The 24,540-nt window shown below is 39.5% G+C and overlaps 1 protein-coding gene across 1 annotated transcript; it reads right to left on the reverse strand.

The window, feature by feature from the left end:
- Nucleotides 1-605: 605 nt before the first annotated feature.
- LOC116257309 (uncharacterized) lies at nucleotides 606-21,314 on the reverse strand. Its single transcript, XM_031633924.2, is given in 7 exon segments — nucleotides 606-799; nucleotides 1,816-1,892; nucleotides 1,997-2,044; nucleotides 9,816-9,902; nucleotides 20,674-20,811; nucleotides 21,106-21,141; nucleotides 21,240-21,314. Coding segments are annotated over 7 exon segments (618 nt in total). The 3' UTR covers nucleotides 606-642.
- Nucleotides 21,315-24,540: the final 3,226 nt, after the last annotated feature.

A 24,540-nucleotide genomic window follows, 5' to 3' on the forward strand; every position in this document is an offset into this window, starting at 1 on the left:
AAAAAGCAAGAAACTAGACAAGTAATTTCTCAACAATCCCCTTTTGTAAGTCCCCCAACATTTTTCCCAATCAGGATTAAACTTTTGCTATTTTACAATTCACCTTCTTAAGGCATGCATGTGGGACCTCATATCAAAGTGTTGAATCGGCTTTAATACCATCATTAACGGATCTCAACCCATCCCCTAGTATCTTTAATTCTAATCTAAAGGTTATAATTCATCCATATTTCTTTACAATTTTAGGCACATGACTAAACTTTTGGGGGAGTTACAAAATATATTCCAAGTAGATTAAGGAAAGGAGTTTTATAACAAATTTCGGAAAGCAAAACAAAAAATGTGTGCGTGGAAGAAGAGGCGTATTCAGTAGTATAAAGTCAGAGCAAGGACTTTCCTCATAGGCAAAAAAGGTACCACAGCAGTCTTACGCCAAAAAGACAACCTAATCAAGATACAGCAAATTTGTTGGACCACATCACTGAAAAGATGTTGATAGGAATGACTACAATGAGCACTTACATAAAGTTCTTTGTGAATATGCTCTGACAGGAATACTGTCCCGGCTGTATCTGTTAAGTATGGCATATTTTAAGCGTTAGGTAGAGAGAATATACCTTCGCTGGTAAGGCCTCAACCTGCTCATGGAGTATGATCCACAACTCCAAAGAGGTTCCAATCATCAACTTTGAAGCTTACCATTGCAAATTTGAACACCTCTGAAACTGGAAGAAGTTCAGATTGTGCAGCAGGGACCGCCAAACCAGCTCCTACAGTCAATGCAGTTTCACTAAAGGCACTGCAAATGATTCAAGTAGCTGTGTCACTTTCATTGAATTAAGATGACACTTGTATGAGAAATGGACAGAATAAGACCACATTACACTTCCAATGCTAGTGTAACAAAGAGCCATCACAACAAAAACCATTAATTACTAACAGCTACTCCCAAAGGACAACCTGCCCGTGCTGAAGTTGGGTTTGGCACACAGCCCATTTGCAGTAGGTTCTCGCCTAATGTGCCTAAACCATACACCCTCCCTCCCTTAATTTCTTGCTAACCACTTTTCTTCTTCTGTGTCAGGACACTGTTTTTTCACTTCCTAGTGATTTTGTTGCTCCCCCCTTGTTTCTTTTTTCTGAAATTGCATTTCTTGCGTAGCTGCTGTCAAGTAAGAATGTTATTCATTCGCTAATATTATTCAGTTATGGTATTCCTTAATAGAATATATTGTTAACACAATTATCTATTGTTTTAATGTTGTTAAATGTTCATGTCTTTATCTTGTTTTTGGAGTTAATTATGCAATGAGCATAAAGATATTAGTTTTTAATCTTTACTTATTTTCTGTTTAGATCGGTTTACTGTTCCTAGGCAAGGTCTACTGCTTAGACAGTGCATTACGCTTTTGATGACAGGTTCAAGAACATGGCAACCATAAACACGTGTGCATGAGTACAAGGTCCTTCGATTGCTGTAGAGCAGCAGATTGACTACTTTCAAAGTTATAGTCAATTGCTAGTACCTTGTTTACCTACAAAAAGGCACTCAAATACATTACATTGTGTCACAAAATGACAGAAGAACGGCAATTTCCCATCTGACTTGGTACGCTCTACTAGCTTGTCAAGGAGACGAAGGAATTTCTAGTAAAGCCAATCACAGAGCTACAAAAAATAAAGACCAAAGTAATTCTAATAAAGACAATCACATAGCTACAAAAATAAAGTCCGGACCTCCACTAGGTAAGAAGTTTCTATAGATCGTTAACCATTTGTTTGGGAATAAATGCAAAAAAAGTAGCAGAAACTTACCTTATTAGTATCGGTTCATATGCAATTATCAGCACATCTGTACCAACAGCCTTAAGACGCAAATTTGCTAGATATACCTGCATTAGGTGATGACAGACATATACTCAACTATTTTCATCAAGTAAGAAGAGCAAAACAGCCACACAAAAAACACCCAAAAGATCCAAAGAGAAAACCATACTCGGACTACATTCTGCGCTTCCCTCCCTTGTCTTCCTTTAGAAACTGCCTACACCAGCACGCATGAATAACCACTTCATGCATATCATTATGGAGAAGTATCACATGAATGAGTCATCAAAAAAGGTAATGTGCATGCCCTTTGTTGTAACTTCAAGATGGAGAAATAAAGTCCAACTAAAATGAAGATGATCATTTGAAGCTGCAAATACAAGCCATTGATTCATTTACTGTTTTGGTGAGGAACAAGTAGGGCCTAGGGCTGCATCAGCTTGCGGTCAACCCACTGGAATCAAACCAGGGACTTTCCTTCTACCACCCTCTGGTTCAACCAGCTAGGACAAACCCCTTGAGGCTTGATTTATTTAGTGTTGACTCCAAAACTTGCCAAGCTTTTCCATCCTCTTTGTAAATGGAGCTAAAAATCTAAATTAGGTTTGACAGCAGAGCTAGACATTTAAATAAAGTTTTAAAAAACCCAATAAGGTGGAGCCAGAAATCTAAATTATGACAATGGAGAGACTAAACTAGGATGGACATACATATGTTGAAGAAAAAAATAAAATAAAAACATAGCGAGTTGGCATGCATTACTAGCATTGTATTTCTCAAAACAAACTATAATCATGTTTTTCTTTTCCAAAATGTAATAAGTCAAATGACACACATATATGCTATGTCCCATGCACAAGATGGCTTGGAAATAATCTGATCGTCATTAGTTTTATATAGTAAATGATGTTTATATATCCTTGGAACCAATTACTATGTATCCTGGTTCATAATTCTTTTGGATGTATGAGACATCTTGCAGTTGTACTCCTCCTCAAAATGGGGTCGCTGAGAGCAAAAATCGTCAGCTGCTTAATGTCACTAGGGCCCTCTTGTTTCAAATGAATCTTCCAAAACATTATTAGGGAGGTGTTGTTCTCACTAGTGCATATTTGGTTAACCGTATGTCGTACTTTCGTTTACCTGTTGAAAGACCGTAGTGCAATGTTGTACGTATCGTACAATACGTACCGCATCGATTTCCTTTTACGGTACGATACACCCCCCGTATCGTAAATGGGGGGTGTATCGGCCCTGTATCGCACGTATTGTGCGATACAGGGCCCCTATCGTACGATAAATGCTAATTTTGAAAAAGAGCCACCCGACGCCTCCTTTTTCACTTTTTGTTTAAAATGTCTGATGCTGCTTCGTTTGTAACGTGGGGATTGTGCGTCCAAGGGGGGAGATCATCAATTTTCACCGTGAAAACATCGATTTTCACCGTGAAATCAAAGATTAAAGGGTCGATTTGTGCATGGGTGGTTGATTTTCGTTGGGAGGAAAGGGGTTTTCTTCATTTCTTCTTCGTAAGGTATGAAATCTCATGTTTTTACCATATATTCATAATTTTTTACCTTACAATCGTAGATTGAAAGATTTTGAATGTTTTTCATTAAGTTTACCATAGAATTTCGTTTTTCTTTTTTGAAGATATGGATCCTACATGGGAATGGTGCGAAAGGGTAAAGGAGAATAACCGTTTGAAACTCAAATGTAACTTTTGTGGGAATACATTTTCAGGAGGGATTAGTAGAATAAAACACCATTTGGCAGGGACCTCCAAAGATGCGTCTCCTTGTGTTGGAGGACCAAACAAACCTTTGCCTCCATTTGTGCATCAGCAATGTTTAGATATGCTTCATGCTTTACGTCAAAAGAGGATACAAAAAGAAATTGAAGAGGCAGATTAGGCTATAATGAGCCTTTGGAAGATGAAGAAGAAGAGGAAGAAGCTTATGAATGTGATAATGAAGATGATAGCAGTCTAAGAACAGATTTGGAGACCTCAAGAGGTAGAGATCGTAGAGGAAAAAGGATCATGTATGAAGGAGGTCGATCTGGCATAACGGGAAGGAAGAGAAGAGACACAACAGATATTAGGGCCAGACGTGGAATGCGACCACCTAGTGGTAGAGTTCCTACTGGTAGGTTTAGTGTTGGTTCTATTAAGAGCTTTTTCCCTTCATATACTAACCCAGGTGGTCAGCTGCAGATTCGTGCTGCTATGACATCTAAAGATATGTTATATCAAGCACAAAAGACGGTAGGGAAATGGTTTTATGATGCATGTATTTCATTTAATGCAGTTAATTCTTTTCAATTCCAAGCCATGGCAGATGCAATTGCTTCTATAGGCTCCGGATTCAAAATGCCATCATATCATCAGTTGAGAGGTAAAATTCTTCAAGATACGGCGAAAGAAGTGCCTGAACATTGCGATCAATTGAAATTATCTTGGAAGGAAACAGGTTGCTTCATTATGTCAGATGGATGGACTGATACAAGGTCAAGAACACTTGTAAATTTTCTTATTTATTGCTCTAAAGGTACAATGTTCTTGAAATCTCTTGACTTGTCTGATGTTCCTAAGACTGCTGAGATTTTGTTCAATGTTTTTGATAATGTCGTACAAGAAGTTGGACCTGCAACATTGTACAGTTTATTACAGATAATGCTGCAAATTATAGAGTTGCATGAGATTTGTTACTTCAAAAGTATAGAACATTTTGTTGGAGTCCATGTGCCACTAATTGTGTTAATCTTATACTTCAAGATCTTAATGAGATGCATGATATGAAATCAACCATTGACCAATGTCAGGAGGTAACAAAATTTATCTATAATCATGCATATGTATTGAGTTTGATGAGAAAGTTTACAAAAGGAGTTGAATTGATACGACCTGCACAAACTAGATTTGCTACAAATGTATTGATTGTGCAGAGTGTGGTGAAACAAAGAACTCCTTTGAGGCAAATGTCCGCTAGTGAAGAATGGGCTGCATATCCATATGCTCATAAAAGAAATGTTTCTTTAGTTGTGGATATCATATTTAATAACGAATTTTGGGAATCATGTGTGAAGCTATTGAAGGTCTGTGTTCCATTAGTGAAAGTAGCGAGGATAGGCCTTCCATAGGGTACTTATATGAGGCCATGGATAAAGCAAAAGAGGCAATTCGAGACAACTTAAAAGGAAAGAAAAAGTTATATATGCCCATACGGAAGATGATAGATAAAAGGTGGGCTAGACAGCTTCATCAACCTCTTCATGCAGCAGCTTACTATCTAAATCCTGCAATTAGATTTTCTTCTACATTTAAGAAGGACAGAGAAGTCTTGCATGGTTTGTTGGATTGTATTAACGTGTTAGTGGCACATTCTAGAGAACAAGATGCCGTCAGCAATGAGTTGGATCTATATGATACTTGTTATCGGGGCATGGGACAACCTGTCGCCGTTCGAGCCAGGACAACCATGCGTCCAGATAAATACATAGAAATGTTTAATTTACTTTGCATTTGCTACATTTGATTCTTTTAGAACTTTCACATTGATTTGTTATAATGTTATATTTTTGTTTAGATTTGTGGTGGAATAGGTATGGATTTAATTGTCCAAACCTAGCACGTTTTGCAATCAAAGTCCTCAGCCAAACATGCAGTGCTAGTGGATGCGAAAGGAATTGGAGTGTGTTCTAACATATCCATAGCAAAAAAAGGAATAGGCTCGAACAGAAAAGGTTGAATGACCTTGTCTTTGTTCGATATAATATGAGGTTGAAACAAAGGTAATATAGTTTAATGTTTACATCTTCTGTACAATATATTTATATGAAATTATATATTAACAAGTTTTTTTCTTACGTAACGTAAAGAATTACAAAAAACAGTAGCAAGGAAGCACACATCTCAGTTCGATCCTATCAGATTGGAAAACTTTGACGATCTGAAGCCATGGATTGAGAAAGAACCAGCTACAATATTTGATAATGAAGATCTTGAATGCTTCAACCTTGAAGCTGGAGCAACAGAAGGCTTTGTTGATGAAGGAGAGTCTGCTAGTGCTACTGCTGGTGTTGAATATGTTGGTGAGGATCTTCCAATTTTTGACGATGAAGATGATGAAGATTATGAATGATGAATCATTATATGTATCGAACGACGTAAGAGTTATGAATCTATGGTTGTTGAACACTTGAATGTTTTATCACTTTATGACTTATGCTTTGTTGATTAAAATTGAATGATATTGTTATGAATTTTGATGTCTATGAAGTATGAATGATGAACCGTGAACACGCAAGTTTATAGCATTTAACAATAATAAGTCCATCATTATCTAAAAGTCTAAAACATGTTTTCTATGAAGAATTTAATATTTTCAATTTTTTTTATTATTTTTTAAAAAAATTTACGATATGGTTATGATACGTTACGATATGGCGTATCTTCAAGCCCGACCGATACAGCTTATGATACTGATACGTGTTTTACAACATTGCCGTAGTGAAGTGTCTCATGTCATAGAGACCTTCATTCTTCTTGTGGAGACCCAATATGGTAGTTCTGTTAAGACTTTTCGGTCTGATAATGCTCGTGAGTATGTGTGTCAAGCTGTTGAGGATTTTTTTAAAAAAATGGGGATTGTTCATGAGACATCTTGCAGTTGTACTCATCCTCAAAATGGGGTCGTTGAGAAGAAAAATCATCAGTTGCTTAATGTCACTAGGGCCCTCTTGTTTCAAAAAAATCTTCCAAAACATTATTAGGGAAATGTTCTCACTAGTGCATATTTGATTAACTGTATGCCTAGTCGCGTGCTAAATGGGCGGACACCCCACTCTATGGTTCCAGGGGATCGTCAACTCTTTCACCTCCCTCCTTGTGTCTTTGGATGTGTTTGCTTTATTCATGATTACAGTCCTAATGTTAAAAAACTTGATCCAAGGTTGATTAAGGGAATATTTGTTGGGTATCCTCCTACTCAAAAAAGGTATAAGTGTCTCGATCCTACCACTGGTCGTGTTTACGTTACCAAGGATGTCATTTTCTTGGAACATGTCTTATATTTTGGTGAGAATCCCCTTCAGGGGGATAAGTCTATGTCAAGGGAAAAGTATTCTCCAAGTCAGGAAATTCAACTTATAGATTTCTTAAGAGTACAAGAGGGAAGAGAGTCCACCGGTTGTAGATGTGCTTGAACATGAGATGAATGAAGGGTATTCCACTGGGACAGAAGAGGAACATCATCGCTTGTTTGGGCAAGTGTACTCTAGGCAAAGAGTTCGTACAGATGAGGTGATGAGGTGACTGATGGTGAGAATTCTACTCCTGATCCCAATGCCACTTCTTCCCTTGATGACCCAAGTCATGCTCAGGAGAAACCAGTTGAGAAAGATGTCCAGAAAGAAACTGAAAATGAAGAGTTTCTCATTGCCCTGAGAAAGGGTGTCAGGTCATGTACTCAACACCCTATTAGTAACTTTGTATCATTCTAGACCGAGCAAGGATTACAAATGTTTTGTATCATCTCTTTCTTTGGTTGTGATTCTCAGGACTGTTACAGAGGCTCAGAGTGATCTCAAGAGAACTCATGCTATGCAAGAAGAGATGGAAGCCTTGAGCAGAAACCAGACATGGGAAGTGGTAGAGATGCCTGAAGCGGCTCATCTGGTTGGATCCAAGTGGGTCTACACCATTAAGTACAAACCAGATGAGAATGTTGAGAGGTACAAAATTCGCCTGGTTGCCAAGGGGTTTAGTTAGAAATATAGGATTGACTACTTGGAGACTTTCGCTCCTGTTGCAAAGATGAAGATGGTTAGAGTTATCATTTCTCTAGCAGTGTTGAAAGAGTGGAAGATGTACCAACTTGACGTTAAGAATGTTTTTCTCAACGGAGATTTTGAAGAAGAAGTGTATATGTGTATGCCCTCAAGATATGAGAAACCGGAAAAATGCTACAAAGTGAAGAAAACGTTATATGGGCTCAAGCAGTCTCCCCGAGCATGGTTTGAACGACTTAGATTTGTGATGAGACAACATGGCTACAATAAAGGAAACAGAGGTCATACTCTGCTTGTAAAAAGGAAGGAGGGTAAGCTTACTTTTTTGTTAGTCTATGTTGATGATATGATCGTTACAGGTGATGATGAAGATGAGATAACAAGATTGAAGGGTTTACTGGCTACCGAATTTGATCTCAAGGACCTTGGCAAACTAAAATATTTTCTGGGTATTGAAATTGCTAGGTCAGACCATTATGTTGAATCAAAGGAAGTATACCTTGGATTTACTGAAGGAAATAGGAAAACTTGGGTGTAGACACAAACTCAGCATTAAGGATGGAGAACCTCTTTGTGAAGAGGCTAAGGGGAAGTATCAACGTCTGGTTGAAAGATTCATCTACCTCACTTTGACTAGACTTGATATCACATTTGCTGTTAATGTGATGAGTCAGTTCACGCATGCACCTACAGATGCTCACTTGAAGGTTGTCGACATAATCTTGTGCTACTTGAAGAGGAATCCTGGCAAGAGGCTTCTATATGCGAAACAATGGCTTATTGAGATTGATGGGTATTCAGATGCAGACTGGACATGTTGTGTTGATAGTAGAAAATCTATTTCAGGGTACTGCGTCTACTTGGAGGGAAATCTTATTGTTTGGAGGAGCAAAAGACAAGATGTTTGTTCCTGCCCAAATCAGAGGCTGAATATAAGGCTGTTGCTATGGGAGTGTCAGAATTATTGTGGCTGAAAGTATTGTTGGCTGATATTGGAATAAAGACTGAAAGACCTATGAAGATGTACTGTGATAACAAGTCCGCAATCAATCTACCCAACAACCCTGTGTTACATGACCGAACAAAACATGTCAAGATTGACCGCCACTTCATCCGAGAGAGGATTGGTGCCAAAAGAGTTGATTCTACCATATATGAAGTCTGAAGACCAAATTGCTGATGTTTTGACTAAAGTCTAACCTTCGACTCAGTTTGAGAGAAATGTATCCAAGTTGGGCATGTTTGATATGTATGCCCAACTTGAGAGAGAGTGTTGACATATGTTGTATTTGGGTCACCTTTTCGGTTTTGGATCTGGACTCGATATAGCGTGTTACTGTTATGGCCCTTCTTAACATGTGTAAACCCTAACTTTTCTGTGAGTGAATAAAAATCTAAGAGAGAGAGTGTCTAGGTGCTAGTGGGCACCAGTCCTCTTCACCGGTGGTTTTTTCTCTCTTGTTGAGGGGTTTTCCATTTTACATCCTTGTTTGTTCATACTTGCTTTTACTGTTTCTACAGAATTAATACAAACTAAAAGTGAAGTGACATCCATCAAACGGGACTTAGTTCAGCTTTTGAACTAGCCGTCATAAATCGTATCAAAGCAATGCTTACTTTTACATAATATCCCACATCACAGTTGGCTATAGGTCCTGGGCCTCATGAACTTGGCATAAGTGCAGTTCAACATGAGAAGCTTGTAAATGGTAATGTGTTCATCAACGAATTGTGAATGTATAAAAACCTAGGCAGCAAGTTGACATGTAAAGTTAGGGAAATCCAATCCTAGCGCCATGCATTTCCACCTACTAGGTTACACAACCTTGCGGTCAGAAAACTGCAAGTTACTGACACTGAAAATCAAGCACAAAGAATGAGTTTCAGAATGTATTATTTTTATTAGAACAAAAAAAGAGTATTAAAGCGTATTTTGTGACTTCTATTGTTCTCCCTTCACAAAGAAGGCCCCTTTTCAGGAGTTTGGGAAAACCTTAGATTTGGAAAAAAACAAAAAGGGAAACAGGAAAAAACACACTTGTTTCCACCTCCCCCTCAATTTTTCTTTCCCTTCAGTCAATGGCAAGACGACAAACAAGATAAATGAATTAAATAATCTAGTCAGTAAACCTATGCAGAAAAGATTTTCATCACGTGAACCAATTAGAGAGTGGATGTTCAAGTATAACAGAAATTACCATGTGGCCGACTACTGTTGTAATCACTGCAGGCAAGTCCTTAAACATTAAATCTTCTGGTTGAAGACCGCCAGACTGCTCAATCACCTGAAAGAAATTACAAGGGAGACAGCAGTGACTATGACTTGTGAAAGACACAAAAATAGCCAAGCAGGCCCTTGACAAATTAACATAATTCTGCAGATTGCCATTTTTCACCAAAACACATGCTTTTGTCTCAGCTTATGTTCAGCTCCTATGCAAAATATCTACCTAAATTAAACATGCACCCCATATTCGACCTAAAAAGTTACATTTTCAATGTCGGCAGAGTTAGAATATATATGTAATTCTATGTTACATAGGTACGGGTTCGGGTGCGGGTACGGGTACCGGTGCAGGTACGGGTACGGACCATTTTCAAAAAATTTGGGTGCGAGGGTATGGCCGTACACACACGCGGACATATATATATATATATATATATATATATATATATATATATATATATATATATATATATATATATATATATATGTTCACACATATATATATCAAAAAATTGCAAACATATAATGAACTTTCAAAAAAATACTTGGCTCCTTGCCCGATCCTAAGTAAACCAAAACGATAGACAGGAAAAATCAAGTTTTGGTGAATGAAAAAAAAAAGGGAAAAAAAACACAGACCTAATGCAACAATGTTGATAGCATATAGACCCTATTCGACTGCTCACAAGAAAAACACATAACAATAAGCAGCACAGAAGTTTAAACGACTGCTAATGGGTTCCTAAAAAAGCACAAAACCAAGCAGCACACAAGTTTAAACCACCAACAAAATGAGAAAACCAGAGATAAATCTGAGAAATCACAAACAAATGGGAAATCCACAACAAAACCATAGTCTCGAACAATCCTCAAACTAAAAACACTAAGTAGAAACACAAATCAAACATTGCTACTAATCAGAAACTAAACTGCAATGGACAAACATGAATGGGAAACCAGACTAGCTTAAACTAATGCATAAAACTAAAATATATGTACTAGATTTTCATCAGAAACTAAACTGCAACAGACAAACACAAATGGGAAATCAAACTAGCCCAAAACAAATGCATAGAACACAAATACACATACTGTATTTAGATTGAGAGACAAAGAAAGATAGGGAGCGAGAGAGAACACATTGAATGAGAGGTTTAGAATCCCAATAAGGGCGGACAAGTTACCAATGCTTGAAGGGAGCCGCTCACGGAGTTAGAAGAGAGGTCGAACTGGACGAGAGACTTCGGTGAGCCGGTTCCGGTGGGGAAGGGAGTGTACCAGGCCCACCATCGGCCGACTGGCCAAGAGAGAGAGAGGAACCTCAAAGGCTGAAGAGATCGTCGCCGGAGATCGTCTGCCGTCGCCGATCACCGCCTGCAGCCACGGGTCTCCACCCCTTTCTTTGCCGGTCGCCGTGAGTGATCGTTGGTGAGAGAAGAAGAAACGCACGAGATGAAACGAAACGGAAAAGGGCTTTAGGGTTTCGATATATTTAACGTTAAAAACGTTAAAATGGTTTAATACATGAAAATGTAAAAAAAGGTTAACATTAAAATCGGACAGAATTGAACTCCATCAACTTTGATCGAGTATAAAAAAAGGTCGAAAATGACCTTGGGTGCGTTGACCGTACCCAGTACGGTCAATGCAGCACCCCTGCCACACCCACGGGCGTACCGGTACCCGTACCAATATCGTACCCGTATCGTGCGGGTACTCCTCCTTAAGAGGAGTACCTGTGTGACATAGATGTAAATGTATTATATGTTTACTCATATTGTCATACATACATATATATATATATATATATATATATATATATATATATATATATATATATATATATATATATATACACACACACAATATATTATGAAATGTAAGTATATATGTATATATATATGAATAAATATATGATTTATATAGGATTAATTTGTACAATTTTTATTCTCTTTGTAAAACCCCATTACATAAAGTTTGTTCCTATATTGAAGATGGAAATCTTCCAGGGCTTACAAGGGGCTTGGTTAAGTATTTAATTACCATGGATTCTAACTTTTTCCATGATGGAACCAAAGCTACTAGGGGGCATCTGAGATCTGCCAAACTAGGAGCTCGATGGGAGGAGGCTAGGTTGTTATACCTTTTTCATAATTTTCTGATTTTTATTTTTATTTTTGTTGTTCATGCTGCAGCAATGAGCTAGCTTCCAGGGGTAGCCAATTGATTGCCCCCAAGGGGCATAAGGTAGCTGGTCAGGCTGGGGCTTTAGAGATGAATGCCTTGCCAGTTCAAATCTTGTGGAAGCGCTCTTATGCCATATGGGTGGAGCATGACACACCAAGGTGAAGGTGTTTTATCTACCCTCCAAGGCACCAGCACAGCAGTGGAACTTGAGAGCACAGTAAATGGAGAGGAACGAAGCTTCAACTCTTTTTTGGGCAGTGGGACATGGTCTTCTTGCTCACCTAAAAGGCTAAACCAGATAATCCATTGGCTGCCTTTCTCTTTTGTATTAGTTTCTCTTATTCAATCAAGTTATTCCCAATGTTTTAGAAGTCGGTGACGCGGGACTCATCTCATCCCTGATCAACTTGTAACTTGATGAGTCAACTCGATGACTTGGCTGAGCCTGTGTTAAACATAGACTTTTAATATGTGTTGGAGAAATACAGTCAACAATAATATATTGACAAAGAGAAAAGCAGGGCTTAGCAGACATCATCACAAAGAGAGAGAGAGAGAGAGATGCTAGACAAAGAGAGAAACTATGTCACATAGGTGCAAGGTGCAGATGTGGATGGGGCAATTTAAAAAAAAAAAATAGGTGTGGGTGTAGCGAGGATATATATGTGTGTATATATATAGATACACACACACACACACATATATATATATATGCATCATTTGTTATATAGTTAATTAACTATTTAGTAGCCTTATTTATCTATATTTGCATTTGTCATTATCAACTTTTTTGCATTAAAGCTAGTTTAGTCAAGTGTGCCTTTAAGATGGTTAGTTTTGGACCAGTTTGGCTGGCTGCATCAAATGTGCTGTGTTGAAAAAGCACCAACAGCAGCACTGGCATTGACATAGGTAGGTGTGGTAAACTTAGGAGCACCCATGTGTCATAGGAGAGAAAGATGGCAGGAATTTGGCCGGACAATATGGAAAAGGTGTTGCAATTTTTTTTTTTTAAAAAAGGAAGTACCTTTGATGTGGGTGGATCTAGAGAACACCATGAAGCCACTGGAATCATTGCTATACCATAAATCATCAGAAGGATGAAGTTGGGCTTTCCAAGAAAGTTAAACCCATCAAAACCTTAATTGTAACACCACATGATTTTGTTTTAGATGAGTTTGTGTAACGTGCGATGTTGCAGGTCGGATCGGGTCAGGGTTCGGACCCGACCTCCATGCACGTAAGGAGCCCGACGCCGCAGCCCGTCTCCCCTTCCTCGTTCCCCTTCCCCCTCGTTTCCCCTTTGCGTCTCTCCCTTACCCACGACCGGAGCTCAGCGCAGAGAAAAAGAAGGAGACGGAGGTCGGTGCAACGGCGGCGACAGCGACGGCAGCAGCCGAGGGTAAGCTCCCTCCTTCTCTCGTCCCCTTCTCCCTCGCCTTTTTCTCCTTCCTCGCCCTTCTTCTTCTCCTCCTTCCTATGCAGCTTCTCCCTTCTTCGTCAGCACCCTTTGCTGCACGATTCCTCCCTCTTCCTCTCTGCTACCGCTCCCTCCTCGTCCCATCCGTCTCCTCTTCACCATCTCCCTCTTTTGCCCCACTCGATTTCCCTCCCCTCTGCAGGTTTTTCTCTTTTTCACACTCTTTCCTTTCCACCGGTTTTCCCCCACAACCGATTGTTTTCTTCTTATGGCAGACCCCTTGTTGGTCGATTTTTTTTTACTCGTTCAGGGCTTTTGGTCAATGTGCAGCTAAGGGACACATTTTTTCCCCACATAGCAGCGGAGTGAAGGCGTTGGTGGTGGCGGCATTGACAAATCATCAATTGTCACCGTGAAATCATCTATTAAACCATGGATTTGTGCATGGGTGGCTGATTCCCATTGAGAGGAAATGGTTTTTTTTTTAAACCATGAAGATAAAGATGAAAAAGAATGATATTGTTATGAATTTTGATGTCTATGAAGTATGAATGATGAACCGTGAACGTGTAAGTTTATAGCATTTAGCAAAATAATAAGTCTATCATTATCTAAAAGACTAAACCATGTTTTCTATGAAGAATTTATTATTTTTAATTTTTTCTGATTTTTTATGAATTTTTTGATTTTTTTTAAATTTTTTCTGATTTATTATTATTATTTTTTAAAAATTTACGATACGGTTACGATACGTTACGATACAGCGTATCTTAAAGCCTAACCGATACACCTTACGACACACTTTTTACAGCATTGATTTGAACACGTCTAATTATTGTTTGAGCATGCTAGAATTTAGAATTGAGGATTTGGGAGGCATGTTAGCGATTTTGCTTTTTGGAGTAAGTGTAGGATTATGATGGAGAAGTGATGATTCATGTATTTATTGATCTTTTAAGCATAATAGGTTGAGTTTCAATGCAATAAGAAAGCATGGTAGAGATTGTGATGTTGTGGAGTGGTATAGGACCGTTCTTGCGCACGCTTGGGAGTGCCTTTGTCGACGTAGGTCGTATGTGTGGGAAGGAAGAGGGTGTAGATGTTGGGAAGACACCGTCACTAGGGAAGCAAGAGAGAAATGGATTAGTGATCGATTTAAATCGATAGTGCGAAGCTTCAGCCTTTGGTGGTGACCTCTAGGGCTGAGAAGAGACCCTTTTGAGGGCTTCTCGGGTCAACACTACCGTCGATACCCTCTTGAAGCAATGACGTGCCTCAATGAATTTGTTTTATATTTGTTTTGATTGTGAATTTAAACCAGTGTAGAGTTTAGTCATTTACCACTTGTGTATGTTTGTAGGTACACTGGGTACGTCCCGTCGACCTTGAGTGACCAGTTTCGAAGCTTGAGGCATTTTGAAGTTTTTGTGAGCGCGCGACAGATATGGCGACATTCCAGGCAAATCCCTGCCTGGGCAAATGTGTGAATGTGTGTTCCTAGGGTCATGAGATTGTAGGATTTGTGATGTGAATTGATTGATTGTTTTGAGATTGAATGTGTGTATGCATGTACATGAATTGATATATGATATGAAGAGTTTTGAAAGGCTATTAGTAATTGTTTTGAAAATGTTACGTATTTGCATGTGCGTGCTAGAATTGATAACTGTTTAAGACAGATGAGGTGGGGTAACGAGTCGAGTGTCTCCTCAACCCCAAATGTGCATTAGAAAGCATCCTAGAATGATAACTTCATAGGACAGCTACGAGCCAATCACAGATCGAGACTACTCTCTGTGGTTTGGCTAAGTTTTTTTGAAGATGTGATTGATATGATGAATGATGTGAATGTTTTGTTCTGTTGCATACACATTGCTGCGGGCAATGATGCAAAAGATTGAATTGGAGGGTAATTGTACCCGTATTGTATGACGGCTAGCTATGACTGTTATTGTTATGTGTAGGCCTCGTGTGGTGGTAATTAGAGGTGTGAGTGTACTCGTGAAGTGCACCAACCTCATGAGCTAGCCAGTCAGTTTGTGAATGTGTTAATCTAATGATAATAATGAATGATAAGAGATGAGAGGCCAGTGGGATGTGGCTATGTGTTTGGGAGACGTCCCGCTTTTGCCACTGGTCTCGCATGTTCGGGGCGCAGGCGGTGCAAGGCCCCAGGGTACTGTTGTATGACGTTCTTGGAGTGTTGGGCTCCCGCCTTTCCAACCTGGGTGTCCTAGGGAGGGCTAAGTATCTCTCCGTGTAATTCACACATCCATGGATGAGTGTTCTACCGTTGCAGCGGATGGATAGATCCATACTATTCTGGGCCACCACGAGGGTTGTCTCTCGGCTGTAGGCCGCCCGCGGTGTGCACGTGCTTGTGTTTGCGCCCACAGGAACTGTCAATTCATTGATATTACTGAAAATGAAATGTATGTGAATGAAATGTACGTGATTAATGTGCATGTGATTGTTGTGCTTATGAATGTAAGTGACATGTTTAAACATGCCTTGCATGTGATCTGAAATTGTGTGACTGTGGCCTTTGCATGTTGTGCCCCGACACGACATGAGGATAGATTGTTTTGATGATGGCTCGTATAATTGAGCCCTGCCTAAGAGGGTTTGGACTTTTCCTGGCTTGTTGCCATACTGCGAAGGCTAAGCCTTCTGTTGTTTCATTTGTTTCAGGTTTTGGTGGACCAGGGGCAGCAGGTTGAGAAGATGGCTTCACTCACGTCCTACTGGAGAGATTTTGGGTCAATTGTAGTGCCGGCGCGTCTTGTTTTGGCTTTATTGATGTCTTATTTTTGTAGGCATCAATGTTGTGATTTTGAGCATTTTTGTCATATGTACAGATGAACTGAAATTCTTATATAATGGAAAGCTTGCCCATTGTTTTGCCTTGTGGGGCTCATCTCTTTTGAAATTGTTGTGACATCGCACTCCAATGCTTTATGTTAGAAAAAAATATATATATTTGTGGTTAAGGGTCAAAAAGGTTGGGGTGTGACAGATTTTGACAACTACAAACAATGGTTCTAACTTATTGACAAAGTAAATGGTAGGACTACATTCAGATATTATCCATGTCAAACCTGATAATCAGATCTTATCCAATCAATTTCAAGGGTCATATGTAAAAAAAAAAAAGGCTTCTACCCAGAGAAGACAAGAATCTGACTTACCAATAATGTGAATGGTTGGACGGCATTTAGATTTTAGTCATATCAAATATGATAAATCGGATCTCATCGTCAATTTCAAGGGTCATGTCAAAATCTTCTTAACCAAGCAACAGTACAGTCACTACTGTAATACTCAACTTTTGGGTGGGTCGGGTTGGGTCCAGGCCCGGACCCCAACCCGCTTGCGTGAAGAGCCCATCGCGCGAGGGGCTCTTCTCTCGCGTCTTCTCCCTCGACCTTACCTCTTCTCCCTCGTCCCGCTGGGTTGCACACAGCACAGAGAAGAAGGAGGCAGAAGAGATGGCAGCAGCGGAGAAGATGAAGGGCGACGGCAGTGGTGGCGCATAGGTAAGCCACTGGTTCCCCTCTCTTCTTTCTTCTCCTCCTCCCTCTCTCGCTGTTTTCCTCTTCTGACGCCTCTCCCTTAGTCCAGTAGGCGATAGGATTCAGACCCATCAAATTCAGGCCCGATTGTTCTTCGTTGAATGCCCCTCTTTCTCTCGTGCTCCTTACTCGCATCTCTCTCTCTCTGCGGTCTCTCTTACTCTCTCCATCTGTCTCTTCCCTATGTGTCATCGTTCTCTCTCCCTGCACACTCTCGCGTCTCTTTGGTCACGCCTTCCTCTACATTCTCTCTCACTCTCTCTTTGCCCACGCCCTCTGCTCGAGCCCTCTCCCTCAACCGAACACTCCCTGTCGTCTTTCCTTCTCTCTCACCCGAACCCTTGGTTCCCCTTCTCTCACTCATCTTCAGCCTCCCACACAGCTATTGTGGGCCACTTCTAACGACAAACCCCTCTTTTAGACCTCTCTTTTCGCCGATTTTGATTCTCATGTGGATGTTGGATTGGATTGTAGTTGGGGACGCGTTCTTCCCTCATAACAGCGACTAGAAGGCAATGGTGGTGGCAGCATTGCATGGTTTTTGTCATTTGGGGATCGTTGAACGCTTGAGGTGGCTGTCGGAAGCATCGCAGCAGTTCGGACTCTTTGATTGGGGTGAGCGAGACCTAACCAAGCCTAGATTGTTGTAAATTTTCTGTTGGAGTATGTATAATTATTGTTTGAGCATGCTAGAATTAAGAATTGATGATTTAGAAGACATGCTAGAGATGTCGCTATTTTGGGAAAGGTCTAGGACTCATGTGGAGGGACGATGATCCATATCTATAATGATCTTATAAGCATGATGAGTTGATTTTCAAAGCAATTAGGAAGCATGGTAGAGATTGTATTGTTGTGGAGAATGTTAGAATCGTTTTGGTGAGCTTGGGAAAATATGCTTCTATTGATGTGCATATACGTTGTATGTTGAGAATCTTATGGTGGGGAAGACACCTCAACTAAGGAAAACAAGTGAGAATCGTACATGTGATATGTCGAATACAAGTTTTGAGTTCTAATCGTGGGTGGCAACCTCGATGGCTGAGAAGAGACCCTTTTTGGAGGGTTTCGTGGGTCGACACCCATTTGAGGCGAAGACATGCTTCGATGTTGGTATTTTCAGATTTGTGTCGATTGTATAGCGATGCGAATAGAGAACTTACCGTTTGGCTGTGTTTGCAGGTACACCGGGCACGTCTAGTAGGCCTTGAGCAACGTGGGTTGTAGTTCGAGGTTGTAGTTCGAGGTGTTTTGTGGATGCGCGACAGGTATGGTGGCATTCCAGGCAAATCCCTGCCTAGGGCCAATTTGTGAATGTGTGTTCTAGGATCGTTGGATCCTGAGATTGTGATGTAATTGAATGATTGTAATGTGATTGAATGAATGGATGTATGCATAAGATTGAATGTATGTGATTAGTTTTGTTTTGAAAATTATTACGCATTTGCATGTGCATGCTAGAATTGATAACTGCAGATGAGGTGGGATATCGAGTCGAGTGTCTCATCGACCCCGATTGGGCATTAGAGAGCATCATAAAATGATAATTGCCTAGGACAGCTACGAGCCAATCACGGATCGAGACTACTCTCCATGGTTTGGCTAAGTTTTGAAAGACGTGACTGATGTGTGTGATTGTGAATGATTTGTCATGTGACAAGTTTTGTTTTGGAAAACTATTAGAAGCTTGTTTTGAAAATTGTTACGCATTTGCATGTGCATGCTAGAATTGATAACTGCTTAGGACAGATGAGGTGGGGTATCGTGTCGAGTGTCTCCTCGACCCCGATTGTGTATTAGAGAGCATCATAGAATGATAATTGCATAGGACAGCTACGAGCCATCACGGGTCCAGACTACTCTCCAGGATTTGGCAAAGTTTTGAAAGATCTGATTGTTGTGTTTGATAAGATGTGAGTGCTTATGAATGTGAATATTGTAAATTGTTGCATATGTATTGCCGCGGGCAATGATGCAAATGAATGAATTGGAGGGTAGCTGTACCCGTACTATATGACGGCTAGCTAAGACTGTTAATGTTATGTGTGGCCCTCGTGTGGAAGCAATTAGAGGTGTGGGTGCACTCGTGAAGTGTACCAACCTCATGAACTAGCCAGTCATTTTGTGAATGTGCTATTATAATGATAATAATGAAAGAATAAAAGATGAGAGGCCAGTGGGATGTGGCTATGTGTTTGGGAGACGTCCCGCTTTCGCCACTGGTCTCGCCTGTTCAGAGTGCAGGTGGTGCAAGGCCCCAGGGTACTGTTGTGTGATGTGCTTGGAGCGTTTGGCTCTCGCCTTTCCAACCTGAGTGTCCTAAGGAAGGCTGAGTATCTCTTCTTGAAATTCACACATCCATGGATAAGTGTTCTACCGCTGCAGCAGGTGAATGGATCCATACCGTTCTGGGCCACTATGGGGGTTGTCTCTCGGCTATGGGCCGTCCGCAGTGTGCACGTGCCTATGTTTGCACCCACAGGAACTGTCAATTCACTGAAGTTAATGAAATGAAAAGTATATGAATGAAATGTATATGATTGATGTGCATGTGAATTATATGAATGAAATGACATGTTTATTTGTGCCTTGCATGTGAATTGAAAACATGTTACTATGGCCATTGAGTGGCCTTTACATGTCGTAGCCTATGTTAGGGGCCTTCTTGGCAAATGATGTGGCTATGCCCTGACACGACATGATGATGATTTGTTTTATGATTGTATATTCTCATATTTGAGCCCTACCTAAGAGGGTTTGGGATTTTCGTGGCTTGTTGTCATACTGCGAAGGCTAAGCCTTTAGTTGTTTCTTTTTCAGGTTTTGGCAGACCCTGAGCAGCAGGTTGATCAAATGGCTTCACTCACATCTTACTGGGGAGGTTTTGGGTCTTTGGTAGTGTCGACGCGTCATGGTTTGGTCTTTTTGATGTCTTATTTTTGTTAGGCATTCAAGTTGTGGTTTGGGGCATTTTTGTCATACACATAGATGTGATTTTGTATGAATTGAAATTATTATATAAATGAAAGTTTGCCCCATGGTTTCAAATGACATAGCTCCCTCTTTTTTTGAATTGTTGTGTAGTCGCACCTCAATGCTTTATGTTTAGAAAAAAAATTGTTTGAGGGTCAAAAGGTTGGGGTGTGACAACTACAACAAACCATGTAGGGATTGTAGGCTCGGAAGAGATCAAGCTGCTAGGATGCCAGGACACCTAAGCAAGAGGCTAGGCATGTCTTTGAGTACATCAACCAAAATGGATTTAAGTTGATCTCACATGCAAAACCAAACAATACAATTGACATAACAGCAAAAATGACAATAACCTTTTATTCATACATGACTCCCTCTTCCTATGCCTGTGGAGTTAAGCTCCTGCTAAATCAAGCAAACTAAAAAATCATAACAATTTTCGACAAAAATTTTTAGAACAGCTAGTAAGATGGGCATGAGCCGCATGACAGATAGCTTTAAAGATGCAAGCAGGCTACAAGGCCAAGATATGCTAGTAATAGATAAGTTCCAGAAAGAGATAACATGGTGACTTCAAAAATGAGCTTAATAAGAGCCATAAGCATGATCACATAAAATTTGGTAAGATAGTGCACAGGTTTCTTTTGAAGTGAGAAGAACACTAGCTTGCATCTTACCAAACTTCCTTTTGCATCTTGCTCATTTGCAAGATCTTGGAGAAACCATATAGCACTTTCACTATCACTGACATCATTCTTTAGATCCAACAGCTCAAAGAAAAGGCTTTCATTCCGGCTCGAGTCAGCAAAGACCTCCTTGAATGGTAAAATGTAAACTAGTGATCAGAACGAGTGTATACAAGTACTTCATAATAAGATACAGAGAAAAGCATGACATGGATTAAACCGTGACCGTTGGAGAGGTGCTTAGACACATTAAGGAAGAAATCATTTGCAAACACAGGAAGCATTTAATAATTAACAGGCATGTAGATGCATTTTGATGAAAGAAATTCATTTGTAAAAACATGCGACCTTTGAAGATTAATCCATATGAGAACAGCTAATAATCACTCCAGGAATTTATATACAGTGAAGGAGATTTCAGACCTGGTGATCGGGAACATCACGAATGCTGCTGAGATCCTGCAATTTAATAATCCAGTTCCCATGAAGCATATAAGTTAGACTAACATCGTCAACAGAAAGTTTAGGGCTACTAAAGTAGTAGAAACAGCACTAACCTGGAACCTCATGGGAAAAGCACTTGATATGGCACCCCCAAAAAGTGGACGCTCAGAGCATTAATCTCCTGGCATGTCGGTTGCTGATTAAGAATGGCTGATGAACAAAAGGGAAACCTACCTGATTCCTGTAGAAGAGACTTGAATTAAAAAAAAAAAAGGTAACACGGATAAGAAAAAGTTCCATTCATATCCGGCAACAGGCATAGAAAAGTCGGAAAATGGAACACATAGAAAGGATGCAGTTGAAAGTGACAAAACCACTCAAAGAAGCCAATACATTTGACCATCAGAATTTTGCCATCAAGGACAACACTCATGAACTACAATTTATAGCAAAACTAGTAGTGAATCCTCAAAACACCAAACGGAATTGCCAACAATTCTCTACCTCGTGTAATCCCCTGATTAATACTTGATAATGAAAAAAAAAAAAAAAACGCAGTACCACTTTATAAGCGCCAAGAAAGGGGCTAGAAAAAGACAGATGACCTCGGAACCGCCTTGCAGCTCATAAAGCACGAAACAAGACCAAGACAGACGAGGGCTTTCAGATATCCTCTTTGTGAGAAGCGGCAACGAGACGGATCGAATGCCGAACCCATGGGACATCGGTGAACGGCTGAGAAAAGGGACACAACGGCGAGAAGGACGTGAGGGTGGGCAGAAGGTGCAAAGGCCTACCCCAGTGGCAGGACTGACTTTAATCCTTCCAATGCCCAAATGTAGGTTTTACTAGGACTCTGCCCTATTTCAGTTAAAGCCGATCTTGTTCTCCTCATAACCAATTTCATCGATCCAGTTGCCCATTGTTGATCTACTGCCTTACTTTAGCTTTAACTCTTTTTTTTTTATAAATCTTATCAAATAATTTATGCGAATAAAACGCCTTATTTATTGCTGATCAGGTGCTAACTATTTCATTTTTAGGCTCTAAATTTCATCATTAAGTTTTAAAGATAGTGACTTATGAACCAAATTTTTAGATGATAAATTTACCGATTCCTAACCAACAATCTTGTGTTGACAAGTACCTTTAATACTTTATTAATACTTTATGTCTAGGAACAGATTCGAAGTTAGGCTACTTGTCAAATTTTAAAGCATAGCACAATATTCCTATAATAAATTTGCAGCCTGACATGTAACTGGATGAACACTTAAGACAAGCATCAACATTTTGCCATGGTACGCCAATACGAATATAGTAAAACAATTGCTAAAACGAGTAACTTGATATGACCTCTCAAGTTTCTCATAACCAATGTTACTAGTGGAATGTAGTGAGTTTAAACCATTTTTACCAGACTGAACCAAATGAGGCCTATAAAATTCAAGATTCTCAACAAAGTAAATGCAAAAGCAGGTGAGACAGTTTCTATAAAACTTAAGCTTTTCTAGCAAATGAATGAACAAAATTACGCTGTTTATGGAAGGATATGTAATAACATCAACATCTCCATTAGAATGGGACAGCGGGTCTCCCCATACTAAGTGAATTGTCCAACTATGTTTCTGTCATCTTAACTAGTTGTATGGACCTTAGCTGACAGTGTATAGTACATGAGATTGAGGTAGCCTGCCTACACTAACTTACAAGCTAACAGCTTGACAAGAATTAGTTTCATATTAGTCTGTTTTAACATATAAGCTCAGTTGGGTAGAGTAGGCTCAGTTGCCAGAATTGCTTAATGTAGAAGCAGTAGCTAGTTCTCTGGTTGCCTCAAGTTAAGCAGTCCACAATCAGAATTGACTTTAAACAGCTCACTGATAAAGCATCCCATTTGAATAAAATACAAAACTTTGTTAAGGACTCCACTGGATGCAACCATGTCTGTAACACCTTCATGGGTTACCGCAGAATGGTAGCCCGGCATGTTCCTGCTATTCATTAAAAGTTCTATGGAAATCCTAAAGTTCAAATGGTCATGCCATGCATGCCTTTCATAGTTGGTAAACCCGTAACTCTAAACTCAGGTCGGCTGAAAACTAGATCATTTGCCAAAACAAAGGGTCTCTTGGGTGGGCAGGATGAACCTAATGTTGAGGTCCTGTTCGCACCCCACTCCTTTTTCAGGGAGGTCGAAATGCGAGTCAGCAAAATTCTTTTAAAATTGGGGTTTTGAGAAAATTTTCAAGAGAAAGGGATCCGCTCGTCGGTACGAGGTCCAACCGTTCCTGCCGCCTTTAACAGGGGTAATTAGACCAGGGACTAAGGATCAATTGGATGATGTACGAGTTATTGATGTAAGTCCTATATGCTTATGCATTGAGGTTTTGGATTCAAGAACCGAAATTCATTTTTTTGAATAAATGAATTTGAATATTGGGGGTTTTCAAGTTGGTTTAAAAACCTTTGTTTTGGTGTTATTTGAAACACATAATTCTTGAGGATTTTTGAAGATTTGGAATTGAGTTCTTTGTTGTGAACTCTAGATTATGATAAAAATTGATTTTGAACTCTTCTTTTGTCAAATCATGTGATTTGTAGAATTCATTCTTTTGAAAGAACATAGGTTCCAAATTGTTAGAAAACATGTTGTTTTTCAAATGCACTTTGGCCAAAAGATTATGAATGCATTGCTTGTGTTTTCTTTTGAAGTTAAGTGAGGTTTACAAATTCTCATTGCAATATGACTTGGTCACTTTTTGCAACTTAAATTTGAATCACTTAATTTCTTGAGAATGTGCATGTGGTGCTATTGGTTTTGTGTGAAAGTGAATGCATGAAACGAGAATGGAAACTATATGGAACATTCATTCTTCTCTCTCTCATAATCCCTTAAGATTCATTCATATGAAACATACATTCTTCACTCCCTCATAATCTCTCAAAGTCCGTATTGCACGTCATACAATCTATGCATGAAGATTGATTAAAATGTATGACTTTCTCTATATGTGCTCATTATATGATTAAGCACATGAATTAGAGATGTAGTCCATAAACTTGAAGCTTGACATAAAATTATCAAAATTGTGAAAATATATAAATGATGTCAAGTTAAATCTTTGAAATGGATGGGAGACGTGGAGGACATCCACTTTTGTCTCAAAATAGCTAAAAATCAGACATTGTGTTGATTTAAATAGTTGAAAATTGTCGACATTGATTCCAATAAATATGTCGTTTCTTAGATGGAAATGACAAGTCTTTCAAATAGATTCAAATTTCATATTTGATAGTAATGAGATCGTCAACTCTTTTGGATGATTCTAGGATAGTTGGTATTTCAAATATGTAAACTTTGACATTCTTAAACCAATTCCTATGAAACATGATCTGATTTCAACAACATAC

Source organism: Nymphaea colorata, chromosome 7, assembly GCF_008831285.2.
Source record: "Nymphaea colorata isolate Beijing-Zhang1983 chromosome 7, ASM883128v2, whole genome shotgun sequence".
Classification (NCBI taxonomy): Eukaryota; Viridiplantae; Streptophyta; class Magnoliopsida; order Nymphaeales; family Nymphaeaceae; genus Nymphaea; species Nymphaea colorata.